The sequence below is a fragment of the Scophthalmus maximus genome, chromosome 13, assembly GCF_022379125.1.
Source record: "Scophthalmus maximus strain ysfricsl-2021 chromosome 13, ASM2237912v1, whole genome shotgun sequence".
Taxonomy (NCBI): Eukaryota; Metazoa; Chordata; class Actinopteri; order Pleuronectiformes; family Scophthalmidae; genus Scophthalmus; species Scophthalmus maximus.
Genome location: NC_061527.1, coordinates 19,287,689 through 19,304,799, shown reverse-complemented (window position 1 = coordinate 19,304,799; position 17,111 = coordinate 19,287,689). Strand labels below are relative to the sequence as shown.

The 17,111-nt window shown below is 46.9% G+C and overlaps 3 protein-coding genes across 13 annotated transcripts in view; 2 read left to right on the top strand and 1 right to left on the bottom strand.

The window, feature by feature from the left end:
- Positions 1–5,666, top strand: part of sh3rf1 (SH3 domain containing ring finger 1) — a 28,777-nt gene extending 23,111 nt beyond the window's left edge. Inside the window, exons 8-12 of the mRNA XM_035647942.2 lie at positions 604–774; positions 1,345–1,628; positions 1,725–2,044; positions 2,468–2,829; positions 2,989–5,666. Coding sequence (XP_035503835.1) covers positions 604–774; positions 1,345–1,628; positions 1,725–2,044; positions 2,468–2,829; positions 2,989–3,157 — 1,306 coding nt within the window. The 3' untranslated portion in view covers positions 3,158–5,666. The remainder of the gene's footprint in view (positions 1–603; positions 775–1,344; positions 1,629–1,724; positions 2,045–2,467; positions 2,830–2,988) is intronic.
- A 2,361-nt stretch (positions 5,667–8,027) lies between these two features.
- Positions 8,028–16,982, top strand: cbr4 (carbonyl reductase 4). 3 transcript variants are annotated; one of them, XR_007032012.1, is made up of 8 exons: positions 8,028–8,162; positions 8,447–8,597; positions 9,266–9,386; positions 9,456–9,592; positions 10,115–10,249; positions 10,360–10,551; positions 15,867–15,998; positions 16,204–16,982. XR_007032012.1 is itself a non-coding variant. In XM_047336731.1 (7 exons), the coding sequence occupies exons 2-6, from the start codon at positions 8,453–8,455 to the stop codon at positions 10,536–10,538; spliced, it is 717 nt and encodes a 238-aa protein (XP_047192687.1). In that variant the 5' UTR covers positions 8,028–8,162; positions 8,447–8,452; the 3' UTR covers positions 10,539–10,551; positions 12,016–12,097. The 3 variants fall into 3 exon arrangements, 2 of the variants coding, with proteins under 2 accessions (XP_047192687.1, XP_035503387.1); XM_047336731.1 differs by lacking the exons at positions 15,867–15,998; positions 16,204–16,982 and adding an exon at positions 12,016–12,097; XM_035647494.1 differs by lacking the exons at positions 15,867–15,998; positions 16,204–16,982 and adding an exon at positions 11,893–12,097.
- palld (palladin, cytoskeletal associated protein) overlaps positions 11,348–17,111 on the bottom strand; it is a 52,283-nt gene continuing 46,519 nt past the window's right edge. For all 9 annotated transcript variants that reach the window (XM_035647493.2, XM_047336725.1, XM_047336727.1 and 6 more), the window contains 5 exons: positions 15,860–15,992; positions 13,760–13,967; positions 13,492–13,657; positions 13,218–13,351; positions 11,348–13,116 (listed from right to left, as the gene is read on the bottom strand). In XM_035647493.2, the coding sequence (XP_035503386.1) occupies positions 12,956–13,116; positions 13,218–13,351; positions 13,492–13,657; positions 13,760–13,967; positions 15,860–15,992 (802 nt within the window). In that variant the 3' untranslated portion in view covers positions 11,348–12,955. The remainder of the gene's footprint in view (positions 13,117–13,217; positions 13,352–13,491; positions 13,658–13,759; positions 13,968–15,859; positions 15,993–17,111) is intronic.

Here is a 17,111-nt window from a genome sequence, read left to right as displayed (position 1 = left end):
TCCTCCCCCTCCCCCTCTTACTGTCAGTGTGAGGCTGCAGAGAGTCAGCTTGTGCACAAGTTCAGGGGGCAGAACCTGTGGGTGACAGTCTCCTGGGTCCCATTCAGGATCCTCCGTGTCACCCCTGACTTTTGACCCCCCCCTTCACCTTTACCCTCATTAATCCCCCAAGACGCCGCACACCTGAACAGAATTAGAGGCATTCGTGCCTGCTCTCCTGCCGTCATCTGTGTCTGCCTGTGCACGCTTGTCAGACTCTGAGGCATTTATGTGCCCTTTCCCCCCGAAAAACATCCCAGCTGTGACTCCCGTCTTCTTGGCTGCTATTCCGGGCCTGTTCTCGCTCTGCTGTAGGGAGATGACCTGCAAATCATATTGTCCTCCAGTGCCGATTTTCTCTGGGTCAGAGGACACAGTCTCTGCTGGAGGGTTTTAGAGGAGATGATGACATATGTGCAGCTAGACAGCGGGATGAATCCAGGACAAATGCCATGCTGCTCAAAATAAAGAACAGCTTTTTATTTCCATTCAGGAGGAAATGAGCCATTTTGGTATGTGTTTGGTAAATATCTCATTTTTTTTACTGTTTTGTTCTGTATCTAGCTACGTGGCAATGTTCCCCTATACTCCTCGTAAGGAGGATGAGCTGGAGCTGAGGAAGGGAGAGATGTTCCTGGTGCTGGAACGCTGTCAGGACGGCTGGTTCAAGGGCACGTCCATGCACACCGGCAAGATTGGAGTCTTCCCTGGGAACTACATGAGTCCAGTCAGCAGGTTGGTCATTATTCATGGTAACTTATTATTGTCATTGTCATTTTGTGTACAATAAGTCACACACATACGCATTCCTTGTCTAAACTCTGCTGTGTTTTATTATTGACTAATACTTTTATTTCACATAGTCAGCTGATAAAGGAATTTGACCAAACACACATTCCAACTTGGCAAAAAATTCCAACAAAGCACAAGTTTTGGTTGCCCTCCAAATTCCTTGGCAAAGTACAACACATTAGTTTTTTCTTGATTTTGGCTTTTAGATCTGTCAACAGTGCGTTGCAACCAAAATGTAAATGTCATTATGGCTTTTTACATCGTAAAAATCCCTGGCTTGAATACATTCTTACATTCTCAAACTGTATTAGTCATCAACCTAGGACCAGTAAGACTTGATTTGAAAATTTGTTCTTGATTTGTAAATTATTGGAATTAAAAGAATCAACTTAGACTTTTTAAACAAAACATTTTATGAGGTGTAAAATGCATCTGGTCATGTACAGGTGTAATGATCCCCTGTTTACCCCAGAGAGCCAAGTCTTAACGCCTCTTGACGTTCTCTCCCCACAGGACGGCGTCAGGCAGCAGCCAGCCCAAAGTGCCCATGAGCCTGTGCACTCAGGCTGGCAGAGGGGTCACCATTGTCAGCCCCTCTTCTGCTCCTCTCGGGGCTATTGTTCCAGGACCTGACTTCAACAAACCGCTCAGTGCGTGCTCCAGCGCTGTACCTGCCAGCTCCCAGCCGGCAGCTGCGGCAACAGCAGCTCAGACGGCCACAGGCCAACAGCCAAAGGTCCCATTGCACGTCAACTCCCAGATGACTGTGAATCAGGCCCGCAATGCGGTCAGGACAGGTATGCTTACTGTGATTAAAGTGGGCTACTGGATGTTGCATCATCACATGAAAGGAGGTTTTAAATGTCTTACCTCGTTTTATATCCCATTTGCAGCCGCATGTCACGGTCAGGAAAGACCCACAGCAGCAGTGACGCCTATCCAGTCTTCGACATCCGTGGCCTATCTTCCACACCTCGCAGTGTGTCCACAGCCCTCCTCCAGCCCTGCACAAGGTTGTGCCCGGGCCGGGGTGGCAATGGGCTGCGCTGCTGCCTCTCTGACCCCACCCAACGTCAGCGCCGCATCCTTGGAGGGCGACGCCTTGAGACCTGTACCTGTCCTCACTTTGCCCGTCGGTGCCGGGAATAGCTCTGCTTTTAATCCCGTGTCTAACAATACAGTGTTTGCCTGCAGACTGGACAAGGATGTCAAGGTCAGATATGTCTTAATATTTTCACAAATTACATTACAAAATCATCTATCTGATTGTCCATTGCTATTTTTAGAAGATGTTTTATCGTGGTGAAGAATTTCCTGCAGATGACTGAAATGGCTTGTAGTGTGGGAGAGTGTCTTATTAAGATCCTAACATTGCTAGGAAGGAGAGGTTATTGTTAAAGAGACTTATATCTTGTATCTGTCTTTCTTTATATTCTTCAGACCTGTAATTTAAACCTGCCTGTGCAAAAAAATTGTTGGTTTCTCTTACAACAGTCGTGTGTGTCAGCTGTAGTCATACAAACAGTTCCACTCAATAGAAAATACCTCTCTGCTTGTGAAAATTACTTGTCTCATTACTCCAGGAGTTGCTGCAGTTCTCTAACATAAAAAAACTGATGCTGTCTTTATGCTGCAGAGAGAGAAAAAAAGTCTCCTGAAGCTTTTGTCCTCCAATAAGAAGAAGTCTCGTCCTTCACCGCCCTCCTCCCCCACCCTCGAGGCGGAACAGACTGCTGCTGGAGAGGCACTACACGGCGCCGTGGGGCATGACACCTCCCCTCCCTCTGGCTCCGTCAGCTGCCTCGAGCCTGAACCTGCTGCTGCTGTTGCTGCTGCTGCTGCTGGCTCTTCATCCTCCTCCTCCTCCTCAGTCCCAGAATCCTCCCATCGGAAGAGCAGCCCCCTCGACGGATGTGTTCCTATCGCTCCTCCTCCTCGCCAGCCATGCTCCTCTCTCGTATCTCAACAGCATGACGCACGGCCCATCATATGTGAGAGGTACGTGGATGTAAATCTGCAGTTTCATACTATTGTTCGCGGTTATCGTTCCAGCACATAGAAAAGTGTAAGACGATATAGCAGGTACCATGACTTGATAGGTTGTCATTGTCGCAGTGTTCATCGTCATTGACTTTGCCTCTGGCTGTCCTCCCCTAGGTACAGGGTGGTGGTGTCATATCCTCCCCAGAGCGAGGCTGAGCTGGAACTTAAGGAGGGCGACATTGTGTTTGTTCACAGGAAGAGGGAGGACGGCTGGTTCAAAGGCACACTGCAGAGGAACGGCAGGACCGGGCTGTTCCCCGGCAGCTTCGTCGACAGCATTTAATAAGCACGCCACAGTGAACCACGGTCACCACCAATGTGACTTAGCTGACCCGCTGCATGCCACGCTACAGTCGGTCACCAAAACAGAAAAAAACAGCACTCAGGAGGTGGCTGGGACGGGACACTTTAACTACGCAGAGCCCACTGTGGCTCTGGTCACTGAAAAAGAGCAGCAGTGGCACATGAGAGGGAGCTTCAGAGGCGGACAGGATATGTTGTCATAAAAGTACAGTGGACCGAGTTAGAGCAGAGCACACTTCTCATGAACTTTTCCTTTTTTTGGGGGGTTATTTATATCTTTGTTAACAATTCAGCTGTTATGTGTGCCTTGTACTGTTCCTCACTTTATTGTACATACGGACACAAAGATGATTAGTCCTAAAACAACCGATATGAACTGTTGATATAGACATGTTACACATTTTAACTTATTTCATAGATTGGCCTTTTTGAAGTGCAGCACACAGTGAGGGGGTTAAACTGGCGCATGCGTTATGCCACATTGGACCACATCAGTTCTACTTTTCTCCACGACACTACTGATAGAGGCTTTGCCATGATTTCACACGGTCAGCAGAATGGAGACGGTGCAGTATTCCACGCACAGCAGAGCAGTTTCATCATCACTTGTGCTGCAGAGTAGGAAAAAGGATACTTCAGCAGCTCCAAAAGGCATTACCTCACCCAGAGGATCATAACAGAGAGCTGTCGTATTGCACATTCGATTACACAAGCTACAGTTCACAGCCAAGTGAACATTGCACATCGAAGAGAAGAAAAAAAAAGTTTCCCAGGGCCAATCGCCGGCCTCCAGTTTTTCTCCTGGTGTGGCTGAAGTGCTGAGGACCGTTACCTGCAGTGCTCCAATATTTGCATATGATTTCAGCAAAGCCCCATGTGGCAGACGGAGGACCGTTGCAGTACTGTTTGGTCTCTGCCTTTAATATGCTAAAAAAACACACTCCAAAATAGAGTTCCGGGAAAATATTTCTCACGTTGTACCTTCTTTATATGTACTGACCCGAGTAGCTGCTCTCCTAACCTCCAGACACGGCTCTCCATCACAAGAGTTACATAACATTTCAGCAGCGGCGCACAACTTTTCAGTGTATATTTATGTTCCTTACAAATTCCACAGAGGCTGACACCTGCTGCTCTTAGAGAGTCTCTCTCGTTTAACCAACCTGGACACAGAGTGTGGCAACGCGGTCGCCCTTCAGCAGTCAAAGCTCAGTTTTTTTATACACTAGAGCTCATTCCTTATGTGACTCGTGGCAGTAAACACACAGCTAACTTAAGAACCGATTGCTTGGCCAAAGTAACATATCATTATATCACTCCACAGGTGGAGAGGTGTGTAGTTTCCTTCTGTTGAATTTCAAAGGTACCGTTTTTATTGAAATCAATTACTTTGACTCCTCCTGATTTTTTAGTTTTGTTATTTTATGGTTGGGTTTGGTGTATATTTCGTCTTTACAAAGTCTATAAAGTTGTGTTGTATTGACTTGAAAAACTTACTCTGTGATTAGAGGGGATTTTGGTCGTAGATTTTGGTGCGTGTTAAACAAATAATTAATCGGTGTCAGAATAAAAACTTTGGAGAATGAAAAGTTAGCTTCAACAACGAATACGTTGCAGGGTAATTTTCTTATTTTCCTTTTGACCAGTGTCCTTAACGACTGACCTCAAGGGCGTCTGAGTGCGTATTTAAAACACTTCAGAGTTGAGGCAATTACTGAAATCGTGCCAAATCTGGCCATGAGAATGAATTTGCTGACTGAATTGGACCCAGAGTTTCAAGTGTGTTTTTCTTTTTGTTTTCGTCTTTTGTTGTTGATTGAGCGGGACCACTGTGTAACTGACTGCTGGAATATGTTGTAGTTTGTTTGAAGTATCAGGAGCGTTTGGAAAAATGATGGTACAAATCACTGTAAGGGCCTTCTTAATGTCTGAGTTGGTGCATAAGTGGAAATTACCCTGATGTTATATTGTTGTCTTGGCGATCACCACACTGAACTCGGGCTCTGCGCTCAAACTGCCCCTCTGAGTGTCTTTCCATTTCACGGGTAAGCCTTTAAAATACACATTTTAATATGCTCGGTACACATTTCTGCTCATAACATTTCTAATCAAAATGACTTCTCATCTGTGTTTTTTTTTTTTTAATGCATAGGCTGCACAGTCTCCGACTCAAAACGTGAAGCATTTTTTTACAACAGTTACTACGCCACATTGTCATTTATTGCAACATAAGGCAACTTTAAAATTTTCATTGATTCAACCTAACAGATTTTCCCTCATGCCAAGGTGAATTACTTGATTCTTTTTTTTCTTTTCTTTTTGTCTGTAGTTAGTCTGTTTTATGTTTGAAAATGGTGAAACTGACATCAACCTATTTGGAACAGGTGTAATATGTGAAAAAACATTCTGAAGTATTTGAGGGAATAGCACATTTTGTAAAAAAAAAAAGAAAAAAAATCTATAACAATAAAAGCTAATGGTTTCCATAATCCAGTCATCGTTTCATGACAGTAATGCAGTGTTCCGTTTTATGCATCTGCGCTGGCGGCAGGCGACGTCTGAAGTGTTATGTTTTCAGGTTGTCTGTCCGTCTCTCTTGAACGTGATATCTGAAGACACCTCGTGAGAATTTTATTTCATTTAATTTGTCACAAACGCACATCAACGATGATGTGATAAGAATTTGGTGGTCAAGGGTCACTGTGGCCTCAAAAATCATGTTCTTGGACAAAACTCAAGCAATCATTTGCTAACTTTGACCAAATACACTTGATTAATTTGAGTAAATTCCGTTAGTCTTCACTACACTCATGATGCCAGTCTGGTCAGATGTGGATGTAAACTTCTACTTCAACGACTGGTTGGAGGAAACATACAACTGTGAGGTGATCTAGTTCCCTCTGTTTTCTCCACTGATCCTTGAGTCCTCACCTTTCCTCTGTGATCCTTAAGTGGACATGTTTTGATAAAGTATACACACAATAAGTTTCATCTGGGGAAAAAAGCGAGTTGTTCCTATTTAAATGCATTTGGGCCAGGTCACAGGTTCTTGCTGGACAGGACCTTCTCAAGTGACCTACAGTCGAGCAGAGCCTTCCCAGTTCTCTTCACGGAAACATTGACAGGAACTGAGAAGGACCCAGTGAGGTCACAGTTTCCTGCGGAGGATGGGTTACCATGGAAATAAGTTATTCCAGTCTAAGAGCATATACTATGCAGAGTACGAAAAAGAAATAAATAGAATATTTAATTTGATCAAGAATGTGTACATTTAAATCATTGGTCTGACGTCATTACATTTGAATCAGACAGAATGTGAAACATATGCCGTGGTCACTGTCTGACAGAACTGGAAGTTACAGGCGTTGAGCTGCCAAACGGTGTGGAAGGTGGAGATAAGAATGAAATGTGTTTAAAGTTAAAAAAAAAAAATATGTGTACATAGTGCAGGTAATACACACATTGCTTCAAAGGGTGTGTGCAGCTCAGAAATTCCGTCTCAAGGTAAAGAATGTCTTGATAATGTTTAAGCTCAGGGTGTGTCGGTCACTGCAATTCACCCGATGACAAGTCAAGAATAGGTTTTAGGACTTTTAAACAATCTGCTAAAGAAGATTTACTGTCATGAAGTTGTGAAAATAAAAATACAACTGATTGCTTCTAAAAAAAAAAAAACACTAAAAAAAAAACACAACCCTCAGAAAATGTCCAGGAAAACATCAAGGTTTTCTTAAACAAGTCTGGACTCCGGCTCAGTACTGAAGAGTGAATGTGTGGAGCAGTGAAACTGTGTTTATCTGAGGATCTGTTGCAGTGGGATAGAGTTACTATGATCTGCCTGAGTGTGTGAACGTGTGTGTCAGGGTGTTGGTGCAAGTGTGCACGTCTGCATGCGCTCATGTGGTTGTGACTGAGAGAGCAAAGTACGGCTCTGTTGGCAAGTGTCATTAGATCACGAAGGTGTGAAAGAGGGGAATAATGCCTTGGTGTGCAGGAAGGTGACCTGAATGCAAATCAGGCACCGTCCCTCGCTCTGACACACAGTCAAACGGTTCATATTAATGAACGCTGTGGTGAAGAGCTGTGCCTATTTTTTAGGCAACTAACACACCGTTGCTACTTCTTGTATTTTTCCTGCTGCAAGCGTGGACGCATGATTCATAGCGCTCAGGGTCACAGGTTCATGTCCGGTGCAGGTGGCGAATTTGACTTGATCCGAGCAGATCAATCCTTCAGCGTGTCTCGGTCTGATGGATGGTCCAGGTGTAAGGCCAGCGCCAGGGCCACCCACTTCTCGGGGGAACCGGAGACGGTTCAGCTTTCTTTGGGAGATGTACCTTATCTCCATTAGGGAGGGGGGGGGGGGGGGGGGGGGGGGGGACACAATGATTCATGAAGGGAAGAGGAAAATGAATGAGTGCAATTAATAATTTTTGGAACTATTTGTGTGTGCAGAGTAGAGCAGCCTCGCCATCGAGGTTGACAGTATAACTCAAGAAAAAACGAATTATACTTGTATGTATTCTCACATAAATACTGCATAAAATGATGAGTTACATGTTGAAAAGTCACTTCAGTATATATATTGCATAATTAATCAGGTACAATAAGGTCACTAAAGACCTGCTGCACACACTTCCACCAGCAGCAACACAGTTCCACTCATTAGTTTCCACGGACAAACATTTTTATACAGTAATAATGTTCAATAAAGTTGTTTAAAGCAGATTATTAAGTGCATTCTCAAAAACGGCAAATCCCAAACACTCTCACATTGAGTGAGACAGTTGTGAAGCAGAGACGGTCCAGGCCGCACTGCGCCGTGTGCCCGCTGCGCCATCTATCGGCCGAGGTGGGGTAACGCAACAACACAGGGAAAAAAACATGGCGTCGTCCGCGATCACCTACTCCCGCTGATACCGATTCGTCTTTCACTGAATAAAACGGTTTGTCCGGCGGGAAATAGGAGTCGAAAATCATCAGTCGTAAGTAACTACATGGACTTTATTTCATGAGCTGGCTACGCAGGTGGAAAACACCGGGCAGCGAAGCGACCTGTGTTAAAACATTAGCAGCTGTCGTCGTCCGCCGCCATGCCTCCGGGCCGTGCTGTCAGCGTTGGGAACACGGCGGGAAACACGTAGATTTCCACATTCATGACAAAGTGTTGATGTTGTCTTTTTTCCCCTGTGAACCCTACGTGATATGTGACCCGTGTTGTTGCGGTGCACTGAGTGACACATGCATGTCCTGTCGTCTCCGGCCGCAGACCCGCATGTCCCGGCTGGCGGTGGTGTGCGGCGGCTCCAGGGGCATCGGCAGCGCCGCGTCCCGCCTGCTGGCCGAGAGGGGCTGCAGGGTGGCCGTTGTGTCCCGGGACCAAGACGCGGCCCGGGCCACCGTGGCGTCCCTGCGCGGAGGTATAGTGCTGCACTTGGCGTCTGGTCTGCAAGCGCGTTTGTGTGTGTGTGTGTGTGTGTGTGTGTGTGTGTGGAAGTAACACACAGATGGAGGCCAGGACTGGAGATTTACCCAGCACCAAGATAATCAATGTTATTTACTTCACCCGTCAGTGGGCTTAATGTTCACAGAAGAACATGCATGCGTGTGTGTGTGTGTGTGTGTGTGTCCTGGGCAAGATGCAAACCTCGTGCTGATGCAACAAAACCAAACTGATCTTTGTTGCTTTCCTGTCAAACGATGTTTAATATTTTAATCCTTCAACAATGACACCACCATGAAATCTGAGCAATTGCGAAATTGTCACACTTCCATTGTTTTCTGCTCAGAGTTGATCCAGCTACACATGAGTTCCTGGAGGCCGGGTTAAACTGGTAAAAAATCTGTATGCCGTTGCTGCAATAGCCAAATCTGATGCTGACAGTTTGCCTTAACTTTCCTGTCAGTCTATGTCTGTCTCACGCTCACACACACACACACACACACACACACACACACACACACACACACACACAGTACCTGAGCTCCAGCTTTTGGCCTACAGAACCAAGAATGCAGACCTACAGTACAGACTGCAGTCTTTAAAACCGTTAACATTCTCACACACCCTCCTGTATTTGCTCTCTAGCTGATCACGTGGCTTTTAGTTGCGATGTCTCCAAAGAGCATGAGGTGAAGAAGACCTTTGACGCTATCCAGAAAACCTGTGGAAACATCTGTTACCTGGTGAATGCAGCTGGCATCAACAGGTAAGCCGACACGCGCGCCTCGCTGTATTTATAAATGAGTGAACCGATGTGCTGACCGTCTCTGTTCAGGGATGCTCTGCTGCTGAGGACCAAGCCGGAGGACATGGTGGCTCTGCTCCACACCAACCTGCTGGGCTCCATGCTGACCTGCAGGGCGGCGCTGCGCGGCATGCTGCACACGCAGGGAGCTGCCATTGTGAATATAGGTATGACCGCTCTTGACTGCAGTGGCAGCCGTGATTAGGGTTCAGTTTTCAGTTTGGTCACCGGGTGGCAGTGTGATTCACTTTCTTAAGATTCGCCTCCTTTTTGGCATATTTGAATGGAGAAAGGTTTGGAGGTCATTGTCGTGACACGGCAACACAACCTGAAACCAGGAACATCTCCCACACCCAAGAAAAATGCTAAGCTAAGCATTACATTCAAATTTTATACCGTAAGAATGTCGAACCACAAAGACAAACCATAGATGTGGTCAATTTGACTCCACACTTGAGGTTCACAAGGATTTTTTTTCCTCTGGATCTCCAAAATGTTTAAAGTCTCTTTAGATTAGATTAAAAACAGCAGTTGACTAAAATCTGGTCCAACGGCATCCATCAGTCTGTCAGCCTAAAGTTTTAAGCACAATGACTTCAAACAGTAGCTTCCTACAGGTTTTATTTTGAAAAAAATGTTGTTATACCAAGTAGTGCTAATGTATAATGTAATGCTGTTCCTGTGTGCAGGCTCTGTTGTGGGCCTGAAAGGAAATGCTGGTCAGTGTGTTTACAGTGCCAGTAAAGCCGGTCTGGAGGGTTTCACACGATCTCTGGCTAAAGAAGTTGCTTCACGTAATATCAGGGTTAATCTGCTGGCTCCAGGTACGGTGCTGCTCCGTCTTTCTTCTCATGACACCTACACGCTGGATTGTTTTTATTTTCATTATGATCATTATTGAGTTTTCATGTCCCGACCCTTCCCATGCTTCCAGGTTTTATCCGCACCGCCATGACCACGGGGCTGAGGGAGGAGGATGCCGTGCGTTCCGTTCCACTGGGGAGATTTGGCGAGCCGGAGGAGGTGGCCCCGGCTGTTCTCTTCCTCTTGGAGTCTTCCTACGTAACGGGACAGGTGCTGGTGGTGGACGGAGGGCTGCAGCTGGCCATGTAGCTGGCCAAAATGTGTACGGTGAAACTCAACCACGCTTTAGATACAGAAAATCGACAGTTACCAAACATCTGCCAGAGGATCACCGTCCTGCCGCTCTCTTTGCTTTTCTGTTGAGTCACTGTTTTCACCCTCAGTGGGCGTGGCCAGATGTGTGTGTGACAGCCGGTCGTCATGACTAACGCTGCAGACTCCAGAGTGTCTGGCTCGGTCCAGACCTCGGTGCCCCGAGCTCCTAAATTTGATCAGTAGATTTAACGCTGTTGGTCTTTTTCCATGACTGTTGAGCGCCCCCGCCGCTGATTGTAGCGCTCGTGTTTTGCTCCCCCACCTCCCGCAGGAGACCCCCTCATAGCCGGCACATGTTGATCCCCCCCCCCTGAGCCCACCTCTGGAGGGGGCCTGTCGAGGGGCCAGGCATGTTGGGCTGCAGCTGGAGTAAATTAGAGGTGGTGGTGTCGGTGGGGGTATTTTTAGCGCTGTTGTGAGTGTCTGGTTACAGCTCTGGTGCTGTAGTGTGGATGGACGGGGTTGGAGATGATCGTCATGCTCGGTGATGAGATTTGAAATGCCGTGCTGCTCGGTCCCTTCATTGAAACCTGCTGTTACCTCACCAAAAGTGTCATAACCACGACTTTATATGAGCTGCAATGTGCATCCTAAACACTATATTTTCTCTTAAAGAACTGGATTACATTATTTTCTGATTAGCCATTCTTTGCAAGAATGTTTTCCCCCCTTTGACTGCTCGGGTTTTTTTCTGATGGATTTAGGAACAACCTTGCCGGCCTATGAAAACATCTCACACTGTCTCAAAGAGATTTTTTTTTATTAACTTTCATAACCTAAAGTAATATCAGGAGAACAATCCATATACAGGCATTGATTGGCATAGAAATGTGCAAACACAGTAACTGTCAGCTGATGAAAGCTCTGAACAGACAGAAGAAGATGTCCACTTTGTATAGTGTTACAGAGGTGACAATTATAGTAGAGATAAATATACCTTGCTTTTCACTTTTCACCAGCCTAAGAGTGTTTGCTACGTCGGATACTGGGCGAAAAAGAAGTGTGTCTATTTTGTACATACTGGTAAAGGTGGTTGGCACTGTTCAAGTGTCAAAAAAAGAAATGCAAAGAAAATGTGTTTGCATTAAGCCTAAACGTGATTTAAGGCAGTAAACGTCATGATACAGAAAGCCTTGTTTCATCAGTGAACAAAAGGTTGCTGATATATAATTTATATTTAAGATTGTTGGGAAGGTAAATAGTAATTGTTTTGGTTTTTTTTACATACAAAAATAAAATTGACAATCTGTGATGTGTGTGTGACAAACACTTTGAAACCTTTTCACAGCACCCTCTCCTGAGTGAGGACATTCTGATGCACAAAAAAAAGAACCGTCAGATGAGAATGAAAATGAACCACCAAAAATGACCTGCCATCACCAAAGGTTTTTCTCCATTCTCTATTTTCCAGGTCCTGAACTGTCGTCCTCACCTCTGCCACTGTCACTCACGTCCCACTTACCGCATTAAAGTTGGTATCTCTTTCAAAGAAACCTGCCTTTTTATCGTCTTTGTCTTCCTCTTTGAAACAAACTGTGCAGTTCCTCTGCAGCCACAAGCAAATCTCATCCATGTGAACACTTTCTTTTCCCTAAACCTTATTCCTTTTACTAAAAAAAAAGAAAAACTCTAAACATACTGTTTCGTAAGGCCCGGCCTTGTCCGATGTCTGTGAGCTAATCTACGACCCGACAACACTGAGACTGTGATGCTATGATCAGATACTGTAGAAATCTGCACTGTGCTACACAAGCCCACGTAATAAAAGTCTGTGATCTCCTTCGTCAAAGCTAGGATGCTTTGAATCCCTCTGCCTCCCGCTACTTGTAGATACAGTATTACTGTGTGCATTGGCACCACTTGAACATGCATAGTAATTGAACTTTTTATTTTCGAAACCTGTTTTTTTGGTTGTTGTTTTTTATCTTTACAGAAATGAGAGGCACTTCAACAGGAGACCCTTTGCAGAACAGAGTCAGACTCGCAGTTCACGAAGGCGTGTGAGAAAATATAATTTTTGAGCAGTCTTTTCTCGAGGCGAACACTTCAATCATTTTCCATGTCCAGTTGATAAAATGAAGCTCGGGGAAACACCTTGATGAATTTCGTAATATAATGGGTCGAGTCATGTGATAAAAACATAAGGAAACCGCCGCTGCACCAGCTCTCTCTGCCCGCTGACCCTCCTGTAGATCGCTATCTGCAGTCCAATGATGGTGGTTAATTTCTGCCGCCCCCCACCTCGCCGTAATAAAGTATCTGTTTCAGGAGTGCTGGGAGCGAGGGCAGTGTTCAGGGTTCCTTTGGGGGGGGGGGGTAACGTCACAATCCCTGCGCCTGCCTGGGGGTCTCTACAGGTCGTCGCTCTCCACCAGGGCCCCGGGCTGCAGCGGGCTGGAGTCGGGGAAGAAGGCGGCCTTCACGTCCAGCCCCCTCTCTGTCAGTGCGGCGTAGCGGCTGGTGGAGGGACGCACCTTCTTGGGCTTGGGGAGGTTGGGCTGCTGCCACTGAGCTAAAGGACAAGAGCAGGAATTGTTAAGGGTGTAGACAGGAAGTGGAGCCGCACGGTAAGCGCCTGATTCAATGAGCATTGAGCGTGAGTTTAAAGCTCACCGTGGACATCGAGGCGTGCGGTGCTGGAGACGATGCCTGCATCATTCTTGGCTGACACAGTGTACCAGCCGGCGTCCTCTTTCATGGCCGGCTGGATGATCATGCACAGGTAGCCACAGTTGTCCTGGTGCATGCTGGGAAAGAACATTTAAAAAAAAAAATTAATATTTGTGTAAAATCCACCTGTCACATGGCTGATTGGTGTAGGCCGAAGCAGGCATCCGAAAGTATTAAAAGTACAGTTTGTGCCGCTAATGCTCATCATCCGTTTTACCTGATTCTGTCCGTGTTGTGAGTGAAAGACTCGTTCTCCCGTTTCCAGAAGATCTGCGGGTAGGGGACCCCTGTGACGCGACACTCCATGCGCACGGGGTGACCCTCAGCCACGCTGGTGTTCTGCAGCTTCTCCACAAATGACGGGACCTTGTGCATCTCTTTGGCTGCGGAGAGAGTCTGTTACTGAAGAGCCTTCCTAGACCACATCATGCCAACATGTACGCTCTGCACACACGTGCTCTGTATCTGCATCCGCCCCTGTTTACCTGCGACAATGAGTTCCAGGTTGAAGGAGTTTTGCCCGGCGCGGTTGCTGGCGATGCAGGTGTAGATGCCCGCGTCGCGGCTGGTCACGGGCTCAATGACCAGTGAGTGCACACCGTTCTCCCTCACCAGCATCTTATGGGAGGAGTCGGGGCGGATGGTCTGTCCGTTCAGCTGCCAGACGAGGTCAGGGGTGGGCAGACCGCTCACCTGCAGGGCGATGCGGAAACACACGGCAAACATTCAAAACTCCGAATGAATGTGAGAGGGATTTGTTCGTGCAGATGCTGGGAGTTTTGGCAGCCGGTGCTTGTCTTTGTTGGAGACAATGAGCATGTTAGCTGCATGTGTTCTGTTGGGGGCCAGTGTGTGTTAACTTTGAGTATGGAAACGGCAGTGTTTGGTTCTGTTGTGGCGTTGTGTTGCTCCGGAGGAGCCTGGGCGCCGGCACGCTTTGTCGTGGGAATAAACTGTGCGCGAGGAAAGACTCCGTCTCTCTGCGAGAAAACCCGACACCTGCTCTGCTCCACCCTGCCCACCTTGATGATTATCCACCGCGGACACGCATAGATTCACAGATAAACCAAAGGAGAGCTGACTAAGTAGTGCTAAGCATCGCTGGAAGCGATCCAATACACGTTAAGAAGCTGGGGTATTTTGAGCATGGAAAGTTTGGAAAGCCAGAAGTGATCTGGAAATAAATATTTGCTAAAAATATCCTCGGCATGAAGGGCTCAGAAGGACCGAACGGTCTCAGTTCATCCCTGACCAGCAAAAGAGACGAAGGAGACTTTTTTATAGTGGGTTAATTGTGGGCCTGTTTTTATGTTACTACGTGCACCAGTTTCTGAGGAGTTTCTAAGCGCTGCAGGCTGCTGGGAGCCGGTGGAGGCAGAAAGAAAATGAGCATGAGTGATCAAATCTGATCCCACTGAATCACTGAAAAACGACACCTCTGTATTCTCCCTGTCCGCGGTAACGCCTCGTAACGGCGGGGAGTGATGAAACAACTCGTCTCCGCAAGTTTAAATTCCCTAAAGAAACTGGAAAGCACAGAGGGGGGGGGGGGGGGGGGGGGGGGGGGGGGGGGGGGGGGGGGGGGGGGGGGGGGGGTGGGTTCTCTGGCAGCGCTGACACGGAGCCTCCCTGACAGCGATGCAGTCAGACGCTGAATTAAAGGGGCGGATCTGAAATGGCTTTCTCTATTACTATGATTAAACATATTCTCTTTGGTGCAGGCATTTCCCCCCTCCTGCCATGCCTCAGTTCTACTAAGTCATATCTCTCTTTTATCAAACAGCAGAAGCATGATTTGGCTTCTGAGTTGAACCAAAAATCCACAGGAGGAGACATTAAAGCAGAGGTTTGGTTGTTATCTCACTAGGCTTGAACTACAGTAAGTAACAACGCAGCGGGTTAGAGGCAAAAAGGCCTTGCAGCTGTGGTCATGTGTAAGAATCTCTTCTTCACATAAGACTTCACGGCCTGACATACCATGCTGGCCCCAGGAAACATTGTGTATAATTGGTCTTTTCTTTTTTTTTTAATCTAAAGGTTCAGGTTCATACTGTTGATTTGGGTTCCCACTTGAAAAGGTTTACATGCTCTAATGTTCACAAGAGGCATCGATGTTCTCACACTGTCTAAAACGCCTGGATTTCTTTTAGCCCCTCCTCCCGATATACCCCCCCGCCTGTGCTCTGATAGGCCAGCTGGCCCAGTCTGTTGTGACTGGTCAACCGATTTCTACAGTAGTGTAGGAAATGTCACGCCCTTTCTCTCGGAGAAGTGGAGATTCTCAGATTGTGGGCGGAGTTACCCCAAAAGAGTCCAACTGTGACATCAGAGCGGGAGAGAAATGTGAACCAGTTGTTCCGGGCCAGGCTGGAGGGTTCTATCAAGCTCACAAAGAAGACCACAGGGTGGTCTTTGTTCACAGTTTGTGGGCCGGCAGGCTCCACAGCTACACACACGTATGTGCACAAACACTGAAAAAGGGATTTTTGCATCGTATGTCACCTTTGAAGAATGGCGTTGCGCACGCAGCATTGTCTCAAATCCAAAGACGTTTTTGTGAGCGCCGGACTCATGTGTGTCTTTACCTTGCAGTCCATCCGGCACAGTCGTCCCTCCTGAACGATGAGGTCACCGGGCGCCTGCAGGAAGTGGGGGCGGAAGTGGCGCTCTTGGATGTTGTCGTTCTCATCACCGCTGTCTCTAGACCTGGACCGGGGCCTGATTGTGAGGAAAAAGGAAACATATAGTATTTGAGGGTTGTTTTTTTTAAAAAGCATTCTTGCAACTTTGAATGAACTTGTTGTTTATAGTATTTTTATGGCGCAGAGTCTCAGTACTAACTACATTTAAAGCATGAATCTTAATGTTTTAATGAAACAGCGTTCTCTCCCTTTTTGCCTCGGTGTTGGTTGTGTGCTCTTTGTTTCAGATGATTGGTGGGCGGAGCTGACACCTGGTGAGATGCAGCACACCTGAGCAGGGTCAGATCGGGGGGCATATAGAGCCGACCCGGAGGAGCTCCTGGCTTTCTCTCGCGACTGGCCTGCCGACTGACTGTGTCGTTTGCGGCATGTTTTTTGTGTTGACTTTATTCATTTAAAACATTGTTCTTTATCTGATAGGCTGTGTGGTCTCCCGCTTCCGTCACACGTTCACTTTTAGATTTCTCATCTTCCAGATAGGACAGGAATTTTTGGGGGCCATCTTGTCCTTATTTCCTGTTGTTGCATTGACTCTTTCTTGATCTCCTCCGTGAGCCTTGTACAGCAGGCCAGGACACCAGAGGTGTTTCTGAGATACTTTACCCTATCACAACAATGACATCATCCCCCTGCCTGTCAACCAGGGAGCAGGAGACACTGATTGTTATCTTGATCTCGCTCCAAAAACATCTCTGAGCTCTTGTCTCACCTGGGAGTGTTCATCTAGATAACAGGTGTTTGTTTTTGCTTTTTTTATGTTCCATAGCGGGGCGTCTGTGACCTGGGTTTGGGTGAATGCGTATTATGTATACACGGTCATTAGAGCGATGGGAAAAGAAGAGGGAAAAAAAAGCGAGCAGAGCAAACGGGTGTTCCCTCTCATTAACACGGAGCTCCTTTTCTTCCCTGGGACACAGTTCAGCAGAGAACAAAATGTGCTCCCAGCAAACATTAGAGTAAACAGCAGCATCGTGTGAACGTTTTACATCGGAGTCGCACACACTTTTTCAAGCTGTGCCCGAGCGCCAGAGCAGGAGTCACGCAGATGGTGAGCAGCCTGCCGCGCATGTGTCGGCCCGGCAGCTCAGGGTTGCCAATGAAGCACCCCGAGAGTTTGTTTGTCCCCCCCCCCCCC